Below are 22834 nucleotides of genomic sequence, written 5' to 3'. Positions count from 1 at the left end.
CTGTCTTTCAAGGGAGCTCACAGAGAGGAAGTGCATCCTCAGTGAGGCTGGGACCTACCTGAGATTATAAGATGTCACTTCTGGGGAAAGAATTGGGGTGAGAAGGGGAGGTTAGAATTTATATTTATGGCACTAGAAATAGTATCCTCTTGGGAGATACCTAAAAAGCACATGCAGATAAATGGCTTATTATCTCAGGAATGCGTTAGTCAAATTATTTCTAAGATCAATACCATTATGGCTGTTAGCGCTACGATTCTACAGTGACCTATAGGAGTTGTAGGAGATTGCAGAGGAGTAACATGCCCACACTCAGGAAGAAGGTGGAATTCTTACCTTCATTTTTGCCTGCGTTTATTGTTCCTTTGCTCATATTCCACAAATGTCTAGTGACCCTTCAGTGTGGGGTCCCACTTTCCTCTTGTTCTCACCTGATTCCTTTAATATCCCAATCAGAACTGTATTCACTGTCATCTATGTGTTGATGGATATCACATTTTTATCTGCAGTTCAACCACACCTGAACCACAGAACCACCTGCACCTACCTACTCATCTCTCCATTGGGATTTCCAGTGGGGATCTCCTCTCAGGTATTCATAAAAGAACTGTTGGGTTGTTTCCAAACCCCCAAACCTGTTTTTCCTCCAATCTGTCCTATCTCAGAAATGCCCTCAGAAGTTGAGCTGCTCTAGTAGAAGCTTGGGTGTCATCCCTAATTCCTTATTTCCCCAATTAGTTTAAAACATCTCCTCAATCTGCCCTTCCCTCCTTCTCCCTAGACTGCATTCTATGTCCTCTGTGGTCCATCCTCCACACAATGGCCATAGGAGCTTTTTAAAGCACAAAGTGCCCTGAGTAGGTGGCTCAGTTGTGATGTTTCTCTCTCTCTCTCTCTCTCTCTCTCTCTCTCTCTCTTTCTCTCCTCCTTTTAATCTCTCTCTAAAATCAATAAACATATTCTCAAGTGAGAATAAAAAAAAAATGGGGAAAGAATTCTAACCTCCCCTCTCACCCCAATTCTTTCCCCATTTCCTCCCCCTTCCACCCCTTGGCATACACCTTGGTTTCCTTGTGCCATAGAACAGGGTTTGTGAGAACAAGAGCTCACCTCCATTTACTGTGAATATTTTCTTGGAGCCCAGCACAGCCACTCCTTTACATTTGCCTGCAGTGACAGCAGCAGAGTAGAGTAGCTGTGACAGAGGCCATATGGCCTGCAAAGCCTAAAATACTATCAGTACCTTTACAGCAAGAGTTTTCTAATTGCTCCCACTGAATAAGATCTACACCTTTCACCCTGACCTGCAAGACTGTACCTGAACTGTCTCAGCCTCCCCCTCGGCTCTCCTGGCCTCACCTCTCATACGCCCCTGCCCTGTTTTTGTTGCTCAGTTATCCTGATTCATCCCCACCTCAGGGCCTCCCCCAGGAATGCCCTTCTCCCAGGTGGCTTTTTCCTGTCACTCAGATCTCAGCTTAATGTCTCCTCAGCAGTTCCTTGGAGACTGCATAACATCACTCTGAGCCTCAGTCTAAAAATCGTCCTCTGTTATTAACCAGTACACCATGGCACTTACTACTTCTTTTATTGATTCTGTCCTTGTCACTAGAATATCTACCTAATGAGACGAAGAACCTTCTCTCTTTACTTTCCTATAGTGTCTCTAGTTCCAAGCAAGGCCAGACACAGCCTCGTTACATGTGTTTGCTGAAGGAAGGCTGTCATGCCCCTGGCGGCGGATGGCCCAGTGAGGGAACATTAATGGGATCAAGCAAATGATTAGAGTTGACCATGATGAATGCCATGGAATTGGGCACAGAGCAGCAAGGGTCTCTGAGTCTTTTGGGGACACATCAGGAAATGAGTACATGCACTTGTCAAGAAAAATTGAAAACAAGATTAGAAATGTGGCTGTGACACTGAATTCACAATTCTCTGCGAGGAATTCATAAATACAGCTCCTCCTCCGTGTGCAGTGGCTTGTTGCATGCTAGGAAGCAGAGTAGCTATTAGACAACCAGGTGCTGGTATCTGGAAATGAGAACAACCACAGCTTCACCAAAATAAACCAAAGGGGGCAAAACAAAAGAAAAAACAGCATTTATTTTCCCTATGTCCTCTGACCATACATCACCTGTCAACCTGTCCTTGTCAAGGTTGGTGATTTGAAGGTGTGAGCGCAGAGTTCTCTTGGGCATGCTGGGCCAATACAGAAATTCACTTCTGCCGGCAAGAACAACCCTCAAGCCATAAATGTCAGCTTGTGTTTCACATTTAAAACATATGCTTTTAACATCTTGAGTGTTTGACTTGGGGCTATTGGTACCTAAGTAGGCCTGCGAGTGAGGCGTGTAAATTTCATGAAACCACAGATAACATCAACTAATAGGCCATGCTAGGAGTTCTAGAAGGTTTGCTTTTTCTCTGGGAGGAAATGGAAGTATAGTGATTAGCTGGGGTTTCACGATGTTTTGTGTGACTGTGTAGAGAACACTCCATGTTTGTCCATGAGTTGGGTAATTATTTCCTGTATGCCTTTCTCGTTTTAGTGGAAAGAAGCTCGGGCCATATAAAACTCATGGAATGAAACATTCTGGAAATGCTATTATGTATTGATGCCATGTGATGTGTTGTAAATCATGTACTGTGAGGGGTGGGGGGTTCTGTCTAGACTAGACTACATTGATGTCTGCCTGGGTGAATGTCAGTAAGTCCCCTTGCTCTTCTGGACTCCAAATTTCTTTCTTTTTTTAATTTAAATTCTTTATTGTTTAAAGTGTTACATAAGTCTCCTTTTTCCTCCATTGACCTCTCCCTGGCCACCTCCCCCCCTCCCCCCCCCCCCCCCGGCAGATGCCCTCACCCCCCCCACCCGCTCCACCTGTGTCCATTGGTTATGCCCATATGCATGCATACAAGTCCTTTGGTTGATCTCTTACCCCCTCACCCCCTGCCTTTTCTCATAGGTTGGACAGTCTATTTGATACTTCTATGACTCTGATTCTATTTTTGTTCATCAGTTTATGTTCATTATATTCCACAAATGAGTGAGATCATGTGATATTTATCTTTCTCTGACTGGCTTATTTTGCCTAGCATAATGCTCTCTAGTTCCATCCATGCTGTCGCAAATCGTAAGAATTCCTTCTTTTTTACAGCAACGCAGTATTCCATTGTATAGCTGTACCACAGTTTTCTAATACACTCATCTGCTGATGGGCACTTAGGCTGTTTCCAAATCTTGGCTATGGTAAATTGTGCTGCTATGAACATAGGGGTGCATATATCCTTTCTCATTGGTGTTTCTGATTTTTTGGGATATAATCCTAGAAGTGGAATCACGGGTCAAATGGAAGTTCCATTTTTAATTTTTTGAGGAAACGCCATTCTGTTTTCCAGAGTGGCTATACCAAATTATATATATTGATTTCAGAGAGGAAGGGAGAGGGAGAGAGAGAGGAACATCAATGATGAGAGAGAATCATTGACTGGCTGCCTCCTGCATGCCTCACACTGGGAATTGAGCTCACAACCTGGGCATGTGCCCTGATTGGGAATAGAACCTTGACCTCCTGGTTCATAGGTGGACACTCAACCACCTGGCTATGCTGGTCAGGCTCCAAATTTCTTATTGATAAAATGAGGCATCTAAGTGAATGTGTTCAGAGGTTGCTTCTTACTTTAAGGTTATGTATTATTTTTGTCTCCGTTACTAAAGGATTATACTTAGTATGTTTGATGACATATTTATTGAGCTCTTACTCTATAACAGTCTAGAGCAGAGGTTGGCACCCTTTTTTTTATTTGCTGTGAAGGACCAGAGGGTAAATCTTCTAGACCTTGGAAAGCAAATTATCTATGTTACTAGTAGACTATGCCGGTGTAGCACAAATTCAGCCACAGAGCATACATAAACAATGGGCAGGGCTGTTCACCATAAAAATCTATTTACAAAACACAGGTGATGGGCAAGATTTGGCCCATGGACCATCATTTGCCAATCCTTGTTCTAGAACAGGGGTGGGCAAACTTTTTGACTCGAGGGCCACAATGGGTTCTTAAACGGGACCGGAGGGCCGGAACAAAAGCATGGATGGAGTGTTTGTGTGAACTAATATAAATTCAAAGTAAACATCATTACATAAAAGGGTACGGTCTTTTTTTTTTTAGTTTTATTCATTTCAAAGGGGCCGGATCCGGCCCTCGGGCCGTAGTTTGCCCACAGCTGTTCTAGAATCTAGACTAACAATTATACTCTCTAAATATTACAGATGGCTTAAAAAAAATAAATTTACATTATTTAGATATAAACTCTTTCACATGTAAACCACTTACAAATGTGATAGTATATAGTCTATAAGTGCTACTTAAAAGTAATCACCAATCAATAAATGTAATAGACAGGCATTGTTCATTGAGAAGAAGGGAAGGAGAATGGTGCATGAGGTCATTAAGGAAGGATACAGGTGGATTCTAGGATTGCATTGTGCCTTGAAGTTTTCAACATTATATTCATTCAAGGTCTGTTGCACTGCATATTAGAACAGAGATATTAACAGAAGTACACAATACTTTTCAGTGGCTTCCTACCTGTTATGTTTGTTAGAGAGCAGGAGGGAAACAGGAGGGAAGATCATTCAGAAAGGGAAGATCATGTTGGCGATGTGGGGAGGTGAGAGAGTGAGGAGCTGCTTATGGAGTGACTGAGGGGTCTGAGTTGGGGAAAAACAGAAGAGAAGTGAAGAGCAGGTGAGTTTGAGAGGCACTGACAGCCAGGCCCAGGAAGTTTGACAGCTTGGAACCTTGCAAGCAGAGAATGACAGTGCAAGCAGAGCACAGCTTTGCCTTCCAAAGGCTGGTGTGGAGTCCATGCGTCTGGAATTGCATAGGACACCGTAAGCTAATGTGCCTTCATCTGTGTGTGCAAATTTCATGAGAACTGGGGCACTCATGATGCTGAATCTGACTTTTCTCCTTTCCAGTCTTCCTAAAAGATTTATCCAAAGTAGATTTCATTTTGCCTTTCTTCGTTGAATATTGCTGTTAATTATTCACTAGACTAGAACAATGTGGGATGCCTGCCACTTTCGTTAAGCTATAGGCATCTTGTTGGTTTCTGTGGAAGAATACAAGGTAAACATTCTTAAGTAGGGAATTTTTTGTACTGGTTTAGAAAAAAATGAGGTTGCTGTGGGCTGTAAAATATGTGAGGAAAGAACACAATGAAATGCACTGATTGTATTATGAATGATATTTATCTGTTTTCCAGCCATATGTCTGTTTCAGCTCATCTAAAGAATTTGGCGAGCTTGATCCTATGAAAGAATTGCCCCTTTGGAAAAGCTTTAGACTGGCCCCCTAGGAGATTCTTATGCTATCCCGGAGAACTGAGATCTCTTCTCAGATAAGCAGGTTAAATAATCATCTGATAAAGTGAGAGAGTGATCTGTGTCTTTCTGACTCATGCAGACCAACATATCTGTATTTGAATAGCTTCCAAGAAAATGTACATGGGTTTTATTATTATACTGATTATCATCACAAGAGGAATGACCTCCCAGTTAGGGGTTCCCATAACCACCCTCGGGTCCAATGATGTCACTAGAAATGTTGTTATACTCATAGTTACCATTTATTACAGAAAAAGGATACACATGGAAATTAGAAAAGTTAAGTGCATAGAGCAAAGTCTGGGAGAGTCCAGGTGTAAGCTCCTATTTGTCCCCTCCTAGTTGAATGACCTGGACAGTGCTCAATTCTCTTGGCAATGATATGTGACAATATGTATGGAATAGTGCCAACCAGAGAATCTCACTTGAGCCTCAGTGTCCAGGGTTTGTTTGTTTTTTTCTCCTCAGTCAATAGCCATGGAATGCTCATGCGACTACCTTAGTTAATTCCGTCTCTAGCCTTTGTAGAGGTCAAACTGACACAACATCGTCAAAGTCCCCTCCAAAGTCACATTGCTAGCATAGAGGATCTGGCATGGCCCAAGGCCCTCAAGTATACTAGGGCACTTTTATCAGGCAGGATATTTTAAGGTCTTAGAAATGATCTCCCAGTAGACGATGAAGGGTCACACTTTTCTTTGAAATATGCAAGGATTGAGCACCTCAGACCTATGTAACCTCTCACTGAATTGATAGAGTTCTGCCAAAGAGTGGTCCCTAATCAGTTCATTTTTAATGGTTGGTCATGGCTTTCTTCCTTTGGCAGGGCTTTCACACCCTTAGCAGGTAGACTGTGATTTACATGAAATTGTATGTAAGAGGAGATAAAAATTGATGATCGATATTCTGCCTGGTACTCAGGGTGTTGTCAAAAGATACAGTTGGGCCATCCTCATGGTACAACTGTGAGATAGGTGAAAACCCCTCTTTACTGCCTAGAGTGGCAAGGGTGGGAACTTGAGACCCTCCCATGCCTTAGGTACTCTGCTGAATGCTTCATGGGAATTGATTTGCATGTTCTTCTCAACATCAACTATTGTTTTCTTATTTCCCCTCAATTTTATAGTTTGTTAAGAAAAAACTGAGGCAACTGGTAGCCACAAAGTCCCACAGATCAAAAGTTCTGCATCTAAGATTTAACCCAAGTCAGTCAAACTCTGAGGACCATGTTACTTTCATTAATGATTGGGCGAATGGAGGGCAGGTTTGTTGGAATTAGTCTGATTTATTTGCAGTGTTAATGGCAGTTGGTTCTGAGAAGACCCAGAAATCATTCGTTTTTCAATACTGGATATGATAGAACAATGTCTCTATGTGAACAAGAAAGCCCTGTTCTTAATACCTAGATGTGCACTGTCCAGTAGAGTAGCTGCTAGCTATGATTGGCTGCTGAAGCCTTGAAATGTTGATAGTCCAAATTGAGATGAGCAGTAGCATAAAATCCACACTGGATCCTTGAGGACTTAGAACATACACATGAGATGAAGATGTCTCAATTTTTATCTTATTGATAATATGCTGAAATGATATCTTGGATATACCAGATTAAACAAATTAATTGTGCCTGCTTCTTAACATTTTTTAATGTAGGTATTGGAAAATACAACATTACATGTGTAGGCCATATTATTACCTTTTATTGGACAGCATGCCTCAGAGCATTTATCATCACACTTTCCTTGGGACCAGCTAGCATTTCTCTCCTTCAGTTTACCTCTCTTATGTGTATGTCACTTCTTTTTAGCTAAATGATTATATACCTCAAAGGCAAATGTGTGTCTTACATTGCGTCCTACCCACTACCTACCATGGGTAGCATGTAGCGGGTGCTCAAAAAACGTTTGCTGACTACAGAAATAAATTAAACATTCTTGCTGTGTATGACCCTAATGCTTATCCCTAAAGTTCCTAGAAAAATCTGGTCTGTCTTGGAAAACATTTTATTTCTGGTGTATAGATAAAGACCACCTTGGGACTTAGTGGTATGTCTTCGGTAAGGAAACTTTTTTGCACAATCTGGGCTTGTCTCCTGAGTTCTTGCAGCTTGCTCCTTCCCTGGGACCCTGAGATCTGCAGAGGTAGTAGCTTAGATGAGAAGATACCGATTTTCCACTATCAAACAGAGAGAGAAGAAACTGAGTGTGAATTGCGAGAAAGAGGTATTAGCGCCAGGAAATGGTTTTTTTCTTAAAGCTGAGGTCTGGCAGTTCCTGAATATGTGGCAAAACTAAGTGTAGGAATATTTTAAACCAAGTGCCCTAAGGTTCTAAGCGATGCCTGGAATGATCTTGTGCTGTCCCAGTAGTTCCCGGGAGCGGGGGGTGGGCAAATGGTCAGCACCACTTCCACAGCAAGCACATGGCCGCTCCTGCAATAATCCAAGTGCCTGTCGAATAGAAATGGTTCATTTTTATATTTTTAGTCATATTAACACCATTTGTAATTCTAAAGTTATAAATCTAAAGGAAATTGCTTTTTAATGTCCTCTGGCACAACATTAAGATTTTGCAATTAGATTTTATAGCCTACAGTCATATGCTGCAGGTCACAAGGCAAAATTAAGACTCCTCTGCACCAGGAAAGTTTCCTGTAGGTGGTGCGGGGTACTTACGTATAAGCCACACAGAGTTTGAGGCAGGGCAGCCCCGGCACCACCTTCATAGCCTGGAGGACCAGGCTGGTCAGAGTTCAGGAGTCTGAGGGTCTTGGCCTATGAATTTGTATGATCTTTTAAAGAAAGTCTGTCTTGGTGGGTGGCTAAGTAGAAATTGCTTCTTGTGTGAGTTATCCAGCAATAAATACCTGCCACTGATTAGTTTGGTTCTTATCCTGCAGTTACTCGGAATAATTGCTCCATGTGGTCTAATGAAATAGGAGGTTTCCATGATCTGCAATGTTAGACAAAGGGAAGGCAGCGCCAGTTGGCCAGGAGGAGCTGGAACCTAGCTTATTGACACCCCAGAAGCGTCTTTTACCCCTTGCCAGTTGTGTCCAGGTAACCTTGCACAACTCAGAATTTCTTGGGCTGCAGGAGCCTGGACCCCCACCTAATGTTGATATTTAGATCCTGAGATTGAACAAGTCTTTCTGTTCTGGCCAGAAATTCACGCAAGCAAGCGAGAGCTTGGGGGAAACAGTGGGAATCATGAATTCCACTGGATTCAGAATGGGAGTACATTTCAACTGGTCACGATGGTAGTTGATGGCAGTGAAATTTTGCTTCCTAAATTTCTCTTATAGTACATGTCCAGGAAAAATATCAAACACAAGTTATTTAATTCTGTATTATTCTGCAATAACCTAACTTTGAAAAAATATATCTGAAAGTCACACAAGAATTCCTTCGATGAGTACAGCGTGCCCTCAGCCTGCCCCCCAGCCAGCCTTTTTCTAACCCTGCCTCCCCATGCTGGCTTGCCTCTCCTGCCCTTTCTGGAATAGTGTATGCATTCTTTCCTATAATTTAACAGGTTTGTGGCTATTATTTAGTGCTTACTTACACTGTGAACATATAGTCTACTGTGCTTTCCAGGCTGTAAGACATAGCTTAAAATGAGACTTGTGGTTTTTAAATTAGGTTTGAGTTAAGAAGACCCAGATCAGGAATGCTTCAAGTGAAGTGAAGGATCACGGCTTTTGGTTTCTTAGAAATCCAGCAGGCAGGCTGTGCAAGATGAAGCAGTGAACATCAGAAGAACCCATTTGCAGAGTACAGATATTTTACAAACTTGCAGCTCCTGGGTTTTTCCATGTGCAGAATGGATTAAGTGTGTTACATGTCTTTGCAAAGAAAACGTGACAGAACCCCTGACTCACATGGAGCAGAGATGGAACTGACAGAACCCCTGACTCATGTGGAGCAGAGATGCAACTAAAAACAAAGATGATGTGAGACAGCACTGTTTGCAAGTTAAAACAGTGCTTTAATGTGTCATGCTTACAAATAAAAACGTCAATGAGAGATGCTTTATGCATTTTTGATATGTTGGATTTTTTTGGCTTTTACTGATATAAAGATGTTTAGTGTATATTTTATTTATACAAAGTAAATATATGTAACATCCAGTATATACTTATGCAAATATACATGTATATAAGCATACATATGTGAATGAACATATTGATGACTGTATCTAGACATAACTGTGTATAAATATATATATACGCATCTGCATCTAGATATAAGTATATGTAAATATATACTTACATATACTTACCCATTTATATATCTGTGCATGTGTATGTGTATAAACATGTATATACATACATTCATACACATATATATGAATACATTATACCTAAATATAGATATAGTTATTTTAGTCCCTTAAAATACTATATTTGAAGAGTTGTATGTGCTCTGATGGAGACTAAACCATGGTCTTCCCACTTGGTTATTCTGCTAGTGCTGGGCTGGGGAATATAGAGATCGGTAAAAAGTCACAGGACTCGATTGTCCTCTTTGCCACTCATTGGCATGTGGCTTTGGGAGGTCACGTAACTTCTTTGCCCTTTGCTTTATCAACTATGAAGTCCAGGGGGTCGATTGAAGGATAGCCAGTGTCATGTCCTGCTGGAATGACTTTGATTCTACTAAGTCCCAGATAGGAGTTACAGTGAAAATAACTGAGCTTGAACATTTGGAGGAACAAGATTGGCTTGCTATTTTTCAACCCTGCTACAAAGCTAAAGTTAGGCAGAGTGTGTTTGCCTATTTCTAAGTGAACTGATATAACCAGGCACTGTCTCGGAAAAGACATGATGAAGGAGAGTAATTTTCCACTGTTGGGTTCTTCTGCCACATGCCTTGTTGTGTGTGGTGAGCCTGGTTTCTCTCTGCTTTGCCCTGGGACCTTCCTTTTTCCAGTTGTGCCCTGCCCACTGGGCAAATTGAGCCATTCTTTCCTGACGCCATCTGAAAACCCCACCAATTTCCTGCTTTCCAATTTAGCTCTTTTGGTGGGTGGCAACTGCTGTCTTCAATAAATTAGTCCATGCTGATATATTACTAGGTGCTAAGGATTAATGTATTTTATACATTCCTTGGAAAATTGATTTTAAATTTGGATGTTATGGGAACATTTCTGTCGTCCTATTTTGGTTTAAATTCCAGCTTATCTGCTTACCGCTTATGTTACATTTGGCAAGATATATAACTTGTCAAAATCTCAAGGTTTTTAACTTTTACTTTTCATTTGTACAAGAAAGATTTTAGATCTGGCTTTACAGGATTATGAACATTAAACAAAAGAAATTGTTAACATATAAAAATATCTAACCAGTTCCTAAAACCAAGTAAACACTGAAAATATAGACAGTAAGAAAATAAGTGTAAATAAGACACATCAGTTATTCTGATTTCTTTTTTTCATGAGCATCAGTGTTTGTGAATTTGCATATTTCCTCTCTGATGAGGTGTTTTGCCTTGGCCTGCCACTCAACAAACACGTGTGGCTTTGGGACTGCAGAGGAAAGAATGTCAACAACTGTAGAAACTTTTTATAAGATTTTATTTGAGCCAAAATCATAACAGTTGCCAGGGAGCAAGATCTCCAGTGCTCAGGAAAATAACAGTTTTGCAGTTTCTTTTATGTATTTAAAATTAAGGAGGGAATTTAAGGAAGATTAATGAAGGTGGGAGAAAGCAAGGTGGGGATTGGATTACAGGAGAGTTAACAAGATTATATGCTCCCTTGAGGGTGGGTGCACTTATTTCCATGGTGTGTTAACCTAGATGCACAGAAACAATGGATAGGGCTTGCTTAAGGCAAAGATAAACCTTTTACTAACAAATTATATGCCTGGGGTGTGACTTACCCACCTGACCTATCCAGTTAGGAATTTATGATCAGATCACCCTGTGAAGTTACTTTCCCTAGAGCCCTTTTTTTTTTCTCCACAAGACTGAAATCTGTTGTCATCACTTACAGAATTTCGGACAGGACTCAGGTAGCTGAAAGCTGATGTATCTTATTCTAGGGGGTGAAACATGGCATGTGGGTGCTGCCGACCCACTGCGGGAAGTGCACTTGACTTGCTGTGAGTGACTGTGGGTGGGACAGGCCTGGAAAAGCAGGCAGGAAAGGAGGAAGGAACATGGTAGCAGTCTGGTCACAGTGCACTAACCCGGCACAGCCCCGCCATGCTTTTCTTCTTCTTATGGCTTTTTAAAATTCCACTCCTTTGTTTTCCGATCATATTTTTAGCTCAGAGCGCATTGGTCAAATGGGTTATGTGATGCACTGAAGCTGAAAATGAAGTCCCTAGAAGGGAGATGCAGGCCAACTCTATAGAGTAAGTTATCTTTGCAATAGGACGGTTCCTTTCACCACCTGGGGAAAGAAAGGGCAGGCAAGGAGAATTTCCAGCATGCCCAGCCAAGAGTACACCCTGCCTTGCTCCCTCTGCCCCGCCATGCCCTGCTCTCCCCTGACCCCCCTGGCCACCCACAGAAGGGTCCTTCTGCAGAAGGTGAGAACCCAGCTCCTGCATTTTCAGAACAGTGTCCTGTGCCCCCATATCACAGCTGAATGCTTAGACAGCTTAGAAATCCAGCCATTGCTCCTTCCCCTTTTCATTCCAGAATGTTCTTCACTCCAATAAAGCCGATCAGTGATGGTATTGACATTTTCTTCCCCCTTATTTATATAAAGACCCTTGGATCATAAAACCTTAGGAGTGAAGATGGTGAAAGTTGTGGAACTTAACTGACTTGTAGATTATGGTTATTAATAATAACAACAACAGTAAAGACAATAAATGTTGTATTTATAGGTTGGCATAGTAGCTGGCTTTGGGAGAGTCCACCTTTCGCAACTGTATCTTACTTTTCTTTATTTAGTGAAAATAAACTCATTTTTCAACTGAAGAGGCCGTGCATTTTTTTTCTTCCTCATACTTTTAAAATGTGTCACATAGGAAGGTACAGTTTTGATTTATGGCAGCTTAAGAGTCTAGTGTAGTGGCTACAAACACCACCTCCCAAATCAGGAGCTGAATCTTACCACCTGTTGACCTTGGCAAGACTTGGTTTCCTCACCTACAATAGGGTGGCTGTGAGAAATCAGGAATTAAAATGTGTCAAGTACATAGAATAGCACCTAGCAGATGGCATGCACTGTTTAAATGTTAGCTATTTTCGTTAGCTGCTTTACCAATAATCATGTCGTCAGCTTTATTATTATCTCCATGTGTGGTGTTAGATATCGATTGAATCAAAATATAATTTCATGAGAATTGGGAAGAGTAAACCTTGATTTGCATTTTTTTATTAAAAAATCTTTATTGTTAAAAGTATTACAGATGTCCCCTTTTTCCCCCATTGACTCCTTCTAGCCTGTACCTGCTCCCACCCACTCCCCAGGCTGTCACCACTCTATTGTCTGTGTCCATGGGTATCTATGCTTTGGATAAGCTCTTCCCACCCACCTACCCACCCACCCCCACCTTCCCTCTGAGATTTGACAGTCTGTTCCTTGCTTCTATGTCTCTGGATCTATTTTGTTCATCAGTTTATTTTGTTCTTTAGATTCCACATATGAGTGAGATCATGTGATATTTTGGTGCCACCTGTGCTTCTGTGCTTCCCCACCTTCCTTTGGCTCCTTCGAGTTGAACCTGTGACTCAGTTTCCAGTATGGATTTCAAGTTTGCCAAAGAAGTTTTGTTGCCCTACTTACTTGATTCCTTAATTGACTAAAATTTGAAGGAGAAAAAAATGAAACTCAGGCCACTCAGAGCCGATCTTAATTCCACCAGAGAAGTTTTTGTTCAGTGTTTGCCTGCAATCTGCTGGATCTCAGGTGACCAGTGCTGCCGCCCAGCCAGGCAGAGCCATCCATCAGGTTTTTGGAAGGACTGTCAGGTTTTGGACAGGTGCTGTTCTTCATCAGCACAATCTCCTGTGATCCTTACTTATCAAGCACTAAAAGGTTGTCTTGGCTTATAGCCATCATTACCTTGGATATCTTTAGAGTGCTTTTTTAAAAAAGCAACTTTTACTCCTTTTTCTTTTTTTTGGGGGGGTGACTAACTTGCATCTATGAAGCTAGTCTCTAGTTTATATATGCAAATTATTTGGACCATGTTTATTAATACTGGGTATATGTTTATAACAGCAATTTTTCTTGCAGCTGTGACACTAGGTTCTTTTAAAGATTGAATCAGTACACTTTTGATAGATGTTACTAAGCATTTATGTTGGTGCTTAAATAGTAGTAAGAAAAAGCAACATGAATCATTGCAGCTCATTTTGCAATAGAAAATCAGTGCCAGAAGCCATATTTCTTTCTTTTTTTTCTTTTCTTAAACATGTATTTATATGTGTGTTTTTTGAGAGAGAGGAAGAAAGAGGGGAAGAGAGGAACATCAATTGGTTGCCTCTCATATACACCCTGACTTCAGATTGAACTCACCAGCCAGGGCTGCCAGAGGCCATATTTTAACAATCATGTTTGTGCAATGAATGGATTAACTAGGATGATCACTATTAAATATGAAACACTGTCGATAAAGTATTCAATTAAAATGTACAGATTTTATGTTACTATTTAATTTCCACACTGGTCATATTGCCTTCCATATTTAAGTTCCATTTCATCATATGGTTCTTTCAGTAAGATCACATTCAGTAAGATCAGAAGAGAAGGACAGGAGGAAAAGATGAACACATTACTTGGGAAAAATGAGCATGTATTAAGAAAGGCAATGTAATTGAAAATTATACCTCCCTCACTACCTGCTGTGTTCCATCCCCAGATCACCTCACTCTCCCTGGCCTTACTTTGGCCTCTGATGAGCTTACTCACCACCACCTGCCCTGGTCCTCTCTCCTCTCTTGACTCTTTACTCTCCTAGTTCTTCTTTTGAGCCCATAACTATTCATTTTCTGATTCCTTAGAAAGCAGGATCAATACATCTTCATGCTACTATTAAATTCTGCTAGTGTGTTGGTGAATTCTATGGATAGATTTTCTGATGTTAAGGTTTTCTGAGCCATCCTTGTTTTTCTGAATTAAACCTATCCCATATGAAAATGTGTGTGTGTATGTGTGTGTATGATAAGCTTATATTTAGCTGTGTTCTTAAATGAGATGGCCCATAATTTTTCTTCCTCATAATGCCCTTGTCTAGCCTTAGTATCAAGATCATAATAGCCTCAAAACTGCAGAAATAAGAGCTTTGACTAATTTCTGAAATAATTTATATAAAATTGGAATTATATGTTTCTTCAGGAGTTAGTAAAACTTAAATGTAAAACTGAGCCTGTAGCCCTTTCTGACATACTGTGCTTGGGAGTTTATTATTTATTTTGTTTGGGTGTTTGAAACTCTAATAACAAAAGAGTGTGATGAAAAGTATTTTAAATGTATTTTAATGAGGGGCCTATGCATATTTTTATAGGCTGAGGGAAAGGGGCATTATAACAGAGGAGGCTAATCAGAGCATACAAGAGGTAATTTAGGGTTAGGATCAAAGACCAAAGAAGAGAACGGATTGAAACCAAGTTGCAGGGACTGATCATCCAAAAGAGGACAGAGCATGATGATTCTGATCCTACAGGAGAAGTTGAGGCGATAGGTATAGATGCAGGTATATTTTCAGTTAGACAGATGGGTTCGTAGGAACTTTATCCGAAGGTCCTCCTGGGATCCAGTGAGATAGAAGGCCCTGTGATGGGCAAAGTTGAGCTAGACAGACCTTGTAGAGGAGTGCACATGAAAATCAAAAATGGACAAAATATGCAGATTACCCAACTTGGATGTAGTACTAACCATAAAAATATACAGTTTTAATGGGGAAGCTAGTTAGCAATTTAAATAAGGAAAATTGAACAATATTGACAGAACTATATGCTGTTAACTCATTTTCACCTCTTTGCATGACTTCTTTTATTATTTTAATATTTTAGGAAGTAGTGTAACCATTGCTCAGTATAGGATTTAAAACCTGAAATATGTGTCTTTATCCTTTTTTTTTTTTTTTTTGGTCACTCTCATTCAATTCTTTTAAATGAAAATAAATAAAGATAACTGCATGGGAAAGGAGTTAACTCAAATCTTTTTTTCCCTTTTACCTAAGCACCAAATCATCTCTCCTTTCTCTGTATGAATACTGCCTGTAACGGTATAACCACCTGCATTTATAAATACTGTGTTTAAGGGAGATTTTAGCTCTAGTTCCCTAACTGAATTAATAAACTCCTAGAAGGATTGTTTATTAGTAACTTTTATAGTTCCAGTGCCTTTTACATACTTTGCTATAAATAAGTACTTTGTTTCAATTGACTTGCTTATAAGATGAGAAGTTTATATAAAGTACTGAAAAAAACACCAAGATACCATGTATATATGAAATTTTCAAAAACCACATGCCAGTCTCTACTTAACTCAACCTTGGTTTCCTTTAACAGAATAGAACTTTCAGTTTGTCATTTTCCCCCTCAATAACTGATAACAGAGAAATACCATATTTGTTATATAAAGCTATTACTTGAAAATAATCCATCTCATTTGCATCAACAAAGGCATTTTTATAGGACATGTTATAGGACATGCGTATATTCCTATATTAGATCCGTTTTTAGCGTCTGCTTTTGCTGAAAGACATTTTTCCTGTGCTGCACATTTTTCCCTTGAACCAGTAATTTTGTTGATTTGACAGTTATTATGTGCCTATTTAGTCAGTGTGATATCACTCAAAATGTTTAATCCCAGAAAAAGAGACAATCAGATGACATGGCTGATTGTCAGGGATGATGGTAAGGTATGGCACAAATGGCAGGTGAATCAATGCATATTTTTTCAGTGTCAGAAATGAGCTAATCAAATTTACTAAAATGGCCCATGAAACACCATTGTAGCCATTTTCAAATACTGTCATTTTATAAGAATAGGACTCTAGGCTGGAGGCCATTTAATAGGATTTAACAGTGCTTATAAAACACACACACACACACACACACACACACACCAAAACAAACACTGTCTCTAGAGAGAAGCTGTTTCCTGATTTCCCTTAGAAAGAAAAATGCAGATGAGGCCTGGAAGTAACTGGGGACCTCTCATGTAGGAAGGGCAAGTCTAATCATGGGGCCAAAGTAGAAACCCAAGGGAAGGGATCTGGAACGTCTACTTTGAAATAAGGCAAATGGGGCTCCAAATGGTGTTTGTCCTTGTTCCGATGCAGGGCTTTGGTGATTTCTCCAAGTCTTCAGCTCTTTCCTGTCAAGTTGCAGAGGAAATGGTCTTTTCTGTGAAAGCTCTGTTATTTTCTGCCCAGCCAGAGCCAGTGGGAAAATGCACATCTGGCTTGTAAATCACAGCTAGGCGTTGATGCCTCGCTCGCTCTTTATTGGGTGGCTGTCCTTTGCACTTTACACACTCTCAGTGTGGATTGTGTGACCTCCTGATGGAATCCTCCAGTGGCCCCTCCAGGGTCACATTGGGGCACCTTTACATCCTCTCTGAAATGTAATGTTTGCTACCTGAAGTGCACTCTCTGTGGTCCCCAAAAGAAAAATCATTCATTTTTACCTTTTCATTTATTTATTTTTCCTGTTTAGAAATTGGCCCCTGGTTACGGGAGTTCAGAGCGAAGAATGCTGTGGATTTCTCGCAGTTAACATTTGACCCAGGACAGAAAGAACTTGTTGTAGGAGCAAGGTGAGAGATCTAACCTTTTGCCACCACACGTATTTCCGGACTTCATTTTACATCTGTGCTAGTTACACGTGAGCTGCTCTGCCAGAGGTGATGAGTGCTAAGTAATAATTCTTCTATGTATGAAATACAGTGTGAGTGTCATAAAGCAGTCTACTAATAGTAGGATCACTCCTGCTTTTTACAGCAAGTGTTCATTGGGCCCTCCCCATGTGCCAGGAACTGTTCTAACATAAATTCATTCACTTTTTCCTCCCATGAATCCTGAGAGGTAGGTATTGTAAGTATGGTCAACATCCGTATTTTAGAAATGAGGAAATTGAGGTAGGAAGTGGATAAATACATTGCTCGGGGCATGTTTATTGTGTCTAATAATAGATGGACCCAGGTTTTAGACCCACCAGGCAAGTAGGCTCCAGAAAGCATGTTCTCAACTTCTCACTAGATTCCTCAGTAAAACTGTAGAGATCAAGAGACCATAATGTCCACTCTGGCCCATGTTACCTTTTTCAGTGACCATGATGAGGCTATTTAACCGCCGACTGGGAATTCAAGGAAGTTGTTACTCTTTATATCTCTTAAGGTCCACAAGTTCCTATATTCAGGTCAACATTTGACATTCCAGTTTGACATCAAGGCCACTAGAACACAGACAGCACAGATCTTGAGTTTTCCCCTCAAACTTAGCATGATTTCCTTAGAAAACACACATAATCCGAGCATTCAAAATGTCTGTTCTTGTCAGAGTATTTTGAGGATGATGTATTTAAAAAACACTGTAAGCATCTTTTAGGAAAAGTGACCTTGAGCTTGAAGAAAGAGGTAATTTGTAGATTTGGACTCTTCTGGAATCTAAGCAAAGTATTTTAGACAGTGAAGTGCTCATCTCTTTTGCCCAAATTTACTAGATTATAAAACATACCTTTCACAGCAAGAGAGGTTGTTCAGTTTCCACATAGACCTGAGTGAAGCTAAATCTGACTTAAGTTCTGGGCACTATAGATAAACATTGAACATATGGCATAGTTGTTTTTGCTGTCAGATCTTAAGGAACCCTTGTACATCCACCCAATACTTGAAGACATTAGACGTATGGTTCTAACTTTAAATTAATAGACAGAAGTGGGTTTAATTCCTGACACTGAACATGTCACCTGCATTTCTTTATGTTTGTACATAGACAGTGAATATGGACTGGATGGGCTCACTTGGTGTGCTTTTGCTTACTCCAGCCATTGCTAATACTTCGTGGATTTCTGATGCTGATTTCCATGGAATTCCATCACTGGAAGCCTGAGCTCTTTATTGCAGGGATTTTTAACTGATTTGCTGGCCTCCAGATTTTCTCTTCCTTCTACATACCATGGCCAATGTCATCTTTTAAAATATCTGCTTCCAATAGCTCCCACTGGATAAACCTTGACTCTTTGGTGTGGTGCACCAGACACTCTGCCTTGTGGTCCCAAATCACTTTTTTTTTTCTTTCTCATCCTCCTCTAGTTACAGGCATGTGAAATTATTTATGTTACCCAAAAAGTAAAAAGTTCTCTTTCTTGCCTCTGGGATTTGGTTACTTTTCTGGAATATTAGCTACCCATCCAACCCACCACAAGTTATCTACATGGTGAACTTGGAGTAAAGATCTGGCTCCAGGCTTCTTCATCTGGCCTGACCTGTTACATTCCTTGCTCTGTGTGGTCTTATTAGAATTCCTGTTAGATGACATCTGTCATCTGCCTTCATTAGTTCACTTAATGCATTATTTCTTGTCCAGTGTCCTCCACCCCTTGTGATCAGATAGTGACTTACCAGTGGAAAGAGGATGTGTCTATCTTGTGTTTCTCTAGAACAGCGGTTCTCAACCTGTGGGTCGCAATCCCTTTGGTGGTCGAACAACCTTTCACAGGGGTTACCTAAGACCATCCTGCATATCAGATATTTACATTATGATTCATAATAATAGCAACATTACAGTTATGAAGTAGCAATGAAAATAATTTTTTGGTTGGGTCACAACATGAGGAACTGTATTTAAAGGGCCAGAAGGTTGAGAACCACTGATCTAGAATATAGCAATTTCTCATCCGGGTAAAAACTCAGAGATGTCTGTTGTTTAAATGTATATATTTCCAGGATTTGATTTGCATGTGCACCCCTCTGCACCTGGAGGAAACTTAAGGGGAAAGGGGTATGGGTTGAAGCAGATTCATTCCAGATACCTACATTTTGGCAAGGACACAAGCTAGTGGCAGCCCCTAAGCCTCAAAACTAACCCTATGGAAGATGAGCTCTTTCCCTTAGCCACAAGGGAAACAGGCCCCATTCTGGGACAGCAGGTGCAAATATGACCTCAACTGGTATAGCTGGCTCAAAATCCCTCATGCAACTCTAAAGAACTTTAGAAAAGGTTTTCTTGTGAACTTGACTCAAAAGACACTCCATCAACTCCATCAATTCTGGAGATTGAATAGGATGCACCACACGTATGCATATACTTTGCCAGAGGCTGGCATTTGGTCAATGGCACATAATGTTCTAATGAATGTGAGAAGCCACCGAGCAAAATGGAACTTAGAACAGATATCTCATGGTCCCTCTAGGCAAGAAACAGTTCCCGGGAATTATTCCCAAGGGACACCTATCCTTGAATGTCTCAATCCTAGTGACCGTGGAGGTTCCCATCTCAGTGTCCTGGAGGTCAGCATCCCAGCATCTCTGAAGATCTTCATCCCAATGTTCCCGGAGGTCTTCCTCCTAGTGCCCTGAGAAATATCCGTGCTAGTGTTCCTGGAAGTCTTCATCTACCTCTTCTCACTACAGCAACAGCCCAGCCACACCAGGAGGGACTAGACTAGTCACTGAGTCAACCTAGTATGCAGTATGACATGGTGACCAGGAGCAATAGGATGTCCAAACTTAGCACATAAAAGTCCAGGATATGCAGTTAAATTTGAATTTCAGATAAGCAATCCTAGGACATGGGCTGCATTTTCTATTCTAGTACAGTGCATGGCACATTGTAGACACTTCATAAACAAAAGAAAGGATAGCCTGGACTTGCTTAGCTGTGTGACCTTGAGCCCATTTCAGAGTCTAATTTTCTCATCTTTAAAATTGATATAATTATTTCTATTCCTTTCAGCTGTTGTGAGTATTAAATGAAATAATCCATGAAAAGTGATTGTCACAATAACAGGCACGCAGAGGTGGGGAGCTCCGGGGCTATCTATGGGGTCTGACATACATGTGCATATATATTTTGGCTGATATCACTGAGTAAGAATAGGAATTTTACCTAGAAGACTTGGTGGGATTAAGCTCAGAATGTTTGGGAAGGAGTGTGAGCCAATTTTAAAACTTTAAAAATAATCTAGCCCTCAGATTCCTGTTTGGGAGGGCTTTGACCTAACAAAAAAAGTTTAGATAGCCGGTGTATATTGTAGAAATCTGTAGTGATTTAAATATATGATGGATAGAAAAATACAATGAGAGTTTTTGTTTTTTCATTAGCACTAGGCATTGTAAAATTGTTTATTGGATGGCTTCACTTCATATCAGTCACACTTTATCTTCCTGAAATTAAACTCAGTTCAAGATTCTTTGTGCTCTTTGCCAAAAGAACTTCATTGTGCAGCAAAACAAAAACCTTTCCTTAGGCGATTTGTGTTGTGTAATGCCAGAAGGTCCTTGCATCTGAACGCATACATTTCTGGAAGGATCCCTAACTCTACCATTTTCAAGGAGCACATTATCTTTCATAATATTTTAAAAGCATTGACATTCATAGCCTGTTTACCCAAGCCTTTTTAAAATTTAATAATGTTGGTGTTTTAAATGATGTGACTCAGGCATTTTTATTGTAGAAAATATGGAAAATGCAGTAAAGCATAAAGAAAAAAACAAGTTCAGAAATAATCACAGTTAATCTTTTTAGTTATTTCCCTGAAGTATTTGATTCTATTGGTTTATATTAGGGGATTATATTTTCTGATTTTTATATATTTTGTCCAAAAATCTAAAAGCAGCTCCCATGATATGCAGATAAAACAAACATAATGAAATTCCAGAATGAAAGAATATGCTATGGTTTAGAGATATTTGAATAGATAATTATGGAAATAATTATAGTGCTAATAGATCAGAAAGTTGACACAAATGTAAGTTTCCTGCATTTAGAATTGTAACAACAAATGTACGGGAGGGTGATTCAGTTCTCCAAATGAATCTGATGATCTTTAGTGTTTCAGGTTCATTGTAAAGATGGCAGGAGATTCTGTGCTGAATTTAAATATTATTCCAAAAGGTGACTAGCTTAGGCTGCACACAGTGCAGGGTGTTACAAATCATCCATATTTTTATAAAGCATAAAGTCATACAGCAGTAAGGAAAAGAGGTTCTCATCAAAGATAATAGGGGTTGATTTCATCTTTTCTTGTTTGTATTTTGAGTTATTTTGCTCCTATAACTTTACTCCTGGGTATCTTCATTATCTCTGACAAGGTCAGTGTCAGATAAACATATAAATTGAAGGGCATAGAAAGGCTTGCACTCACCTATAAGCTCTCACACAGTCCCCTGGGAGTCCAGGAGACCCAACCACTTGCTTATGATTAAAGTGGTGGGATGGAAGCCCGTGCACCCAAAACTTTGGTCAGGTAATCATCATAATTGATGACAAATACAATGACTTTTGTCATTGGACATTTTTACTTTATTAAAATTGCATCACAAAATGGGAGCATTATAAGGATATCAAGAAAAAGGGAGTCTCCTTGCACAGCTGACCCGATGTGAGTTCCAGCCCACAGTGCATCTCGCATAGAACTTACTATTGTAATTAATGGATTATTTACATGTATTGGAAGGTATTTCTGTATATATGTTTGTACAAATAGTCTAGATTCATAAGCAGCATGCTGAGTATCTAAAACTAAAACTAAAACCTGAGTGCTTCCAAGGCCGAGCTTGGTATTCCTTAACTGTCACAACAAAGTGGTTTTGAAAAAAAAAAATTTTTTTTTTGTATTAATTTGAACCATTTGTTTTGCTCATGGTTTTCATCTACCAAACTAAAGATAAAAAAGAAAGATAAATTACTTCTGCTGTGCTGGGGCTGCGTTTGCCTTAAATATTCAAAGCGTCTATCCCCATAAGATAACATGGAATGAATGGGCAGGCTTCTATTTAATTTGAATGAGTTCCTTCTTTCAAGATGGCTTTGTCACTGGTTCTAAACAAAGGACTCTATATTTTAGATTCATAGAGAAGTCATTTTTTTTAAAAAAATGACTAATATAATTTTCTCTTTTTGGTGGTTATAATTCCTCTTTTCATTTTAAAGTTTTAGCTTAGGACTAATTTGTTGGAAGCAGCAGGTAATTAAAAGGAAACTGGAGATTTTTATGAGATTTCTGCCTCTAGTAGCCACAACTTCTATTTCCCAAGGGCTATATTTTAGTCAAGTGTGTACATTAAAGGAAACTCCTGCTGAATAGAATGAAATCAGCAATTAGGAGTGAATCCAAAAAGCAGCAGAACCCCATCGTGCAAAGAAATCCCATGTAATGGTGATGTTTATGTTGTATTTACATTAATTACAACTTAGGAAAAGCAGCTGGTGATGAAAAGAAGGACGGTGCTTTTCATTTTTGGTCTGCATTTTCACCCCTGCCCACCTGGAATTGCTTTAAACCTATACTTTATGGTTTAAATATTTTCTCT

At 39.9% G+C, this 22834-nt stretch overlaps 1 protein-coding gene across 3 annotated transcripts in view; it reads left to right on the top strand.

Moving 5' to 3' along the window:
* SEMA5A (semaphorin 5A) overlaps positions 1–22834 on the top strand; it is a 394782-nt gene that overhangs the window by 176676 nt on the left and 195272 nt on the right. For all 3 annotated transcript variants that reach the window (XM_070411885.1, XM_070411886.1, XM_070411888.1), the window contains exon 4: positions 17017–17116. In XM_070411885.1, the coding sequence (XP_070267986.1) occupies positions 17017–17116 (100 nt within the window). The remainder of the gene's footprint in view (positions 1–17016; positions 17117–22834) is intronic.

The sequence above is a fragment of the Myotis yumanensis genome, unplaced genomic scaffold (assembly GCF_028538775.1).
Source record: "Myotis yumanensis isolate MYYU_CA2020_CCGP unplaced genomic scaffold, mMyoYum1.0.hap1 SCAF_4, whole genome shotgun sequence".
NCBI classification, from domain to species: domain Eukaryota; kingdom Metazoa; phylum Chordata; class Mammalia; order Chiroptera; family Vespertilionidae; genus Myotis; species Myotis yumanensis.
Note: the sequence above shows the minus strand (reverse complement) of the source record. Positions and strands in the feature narration are given on the sequence as shown.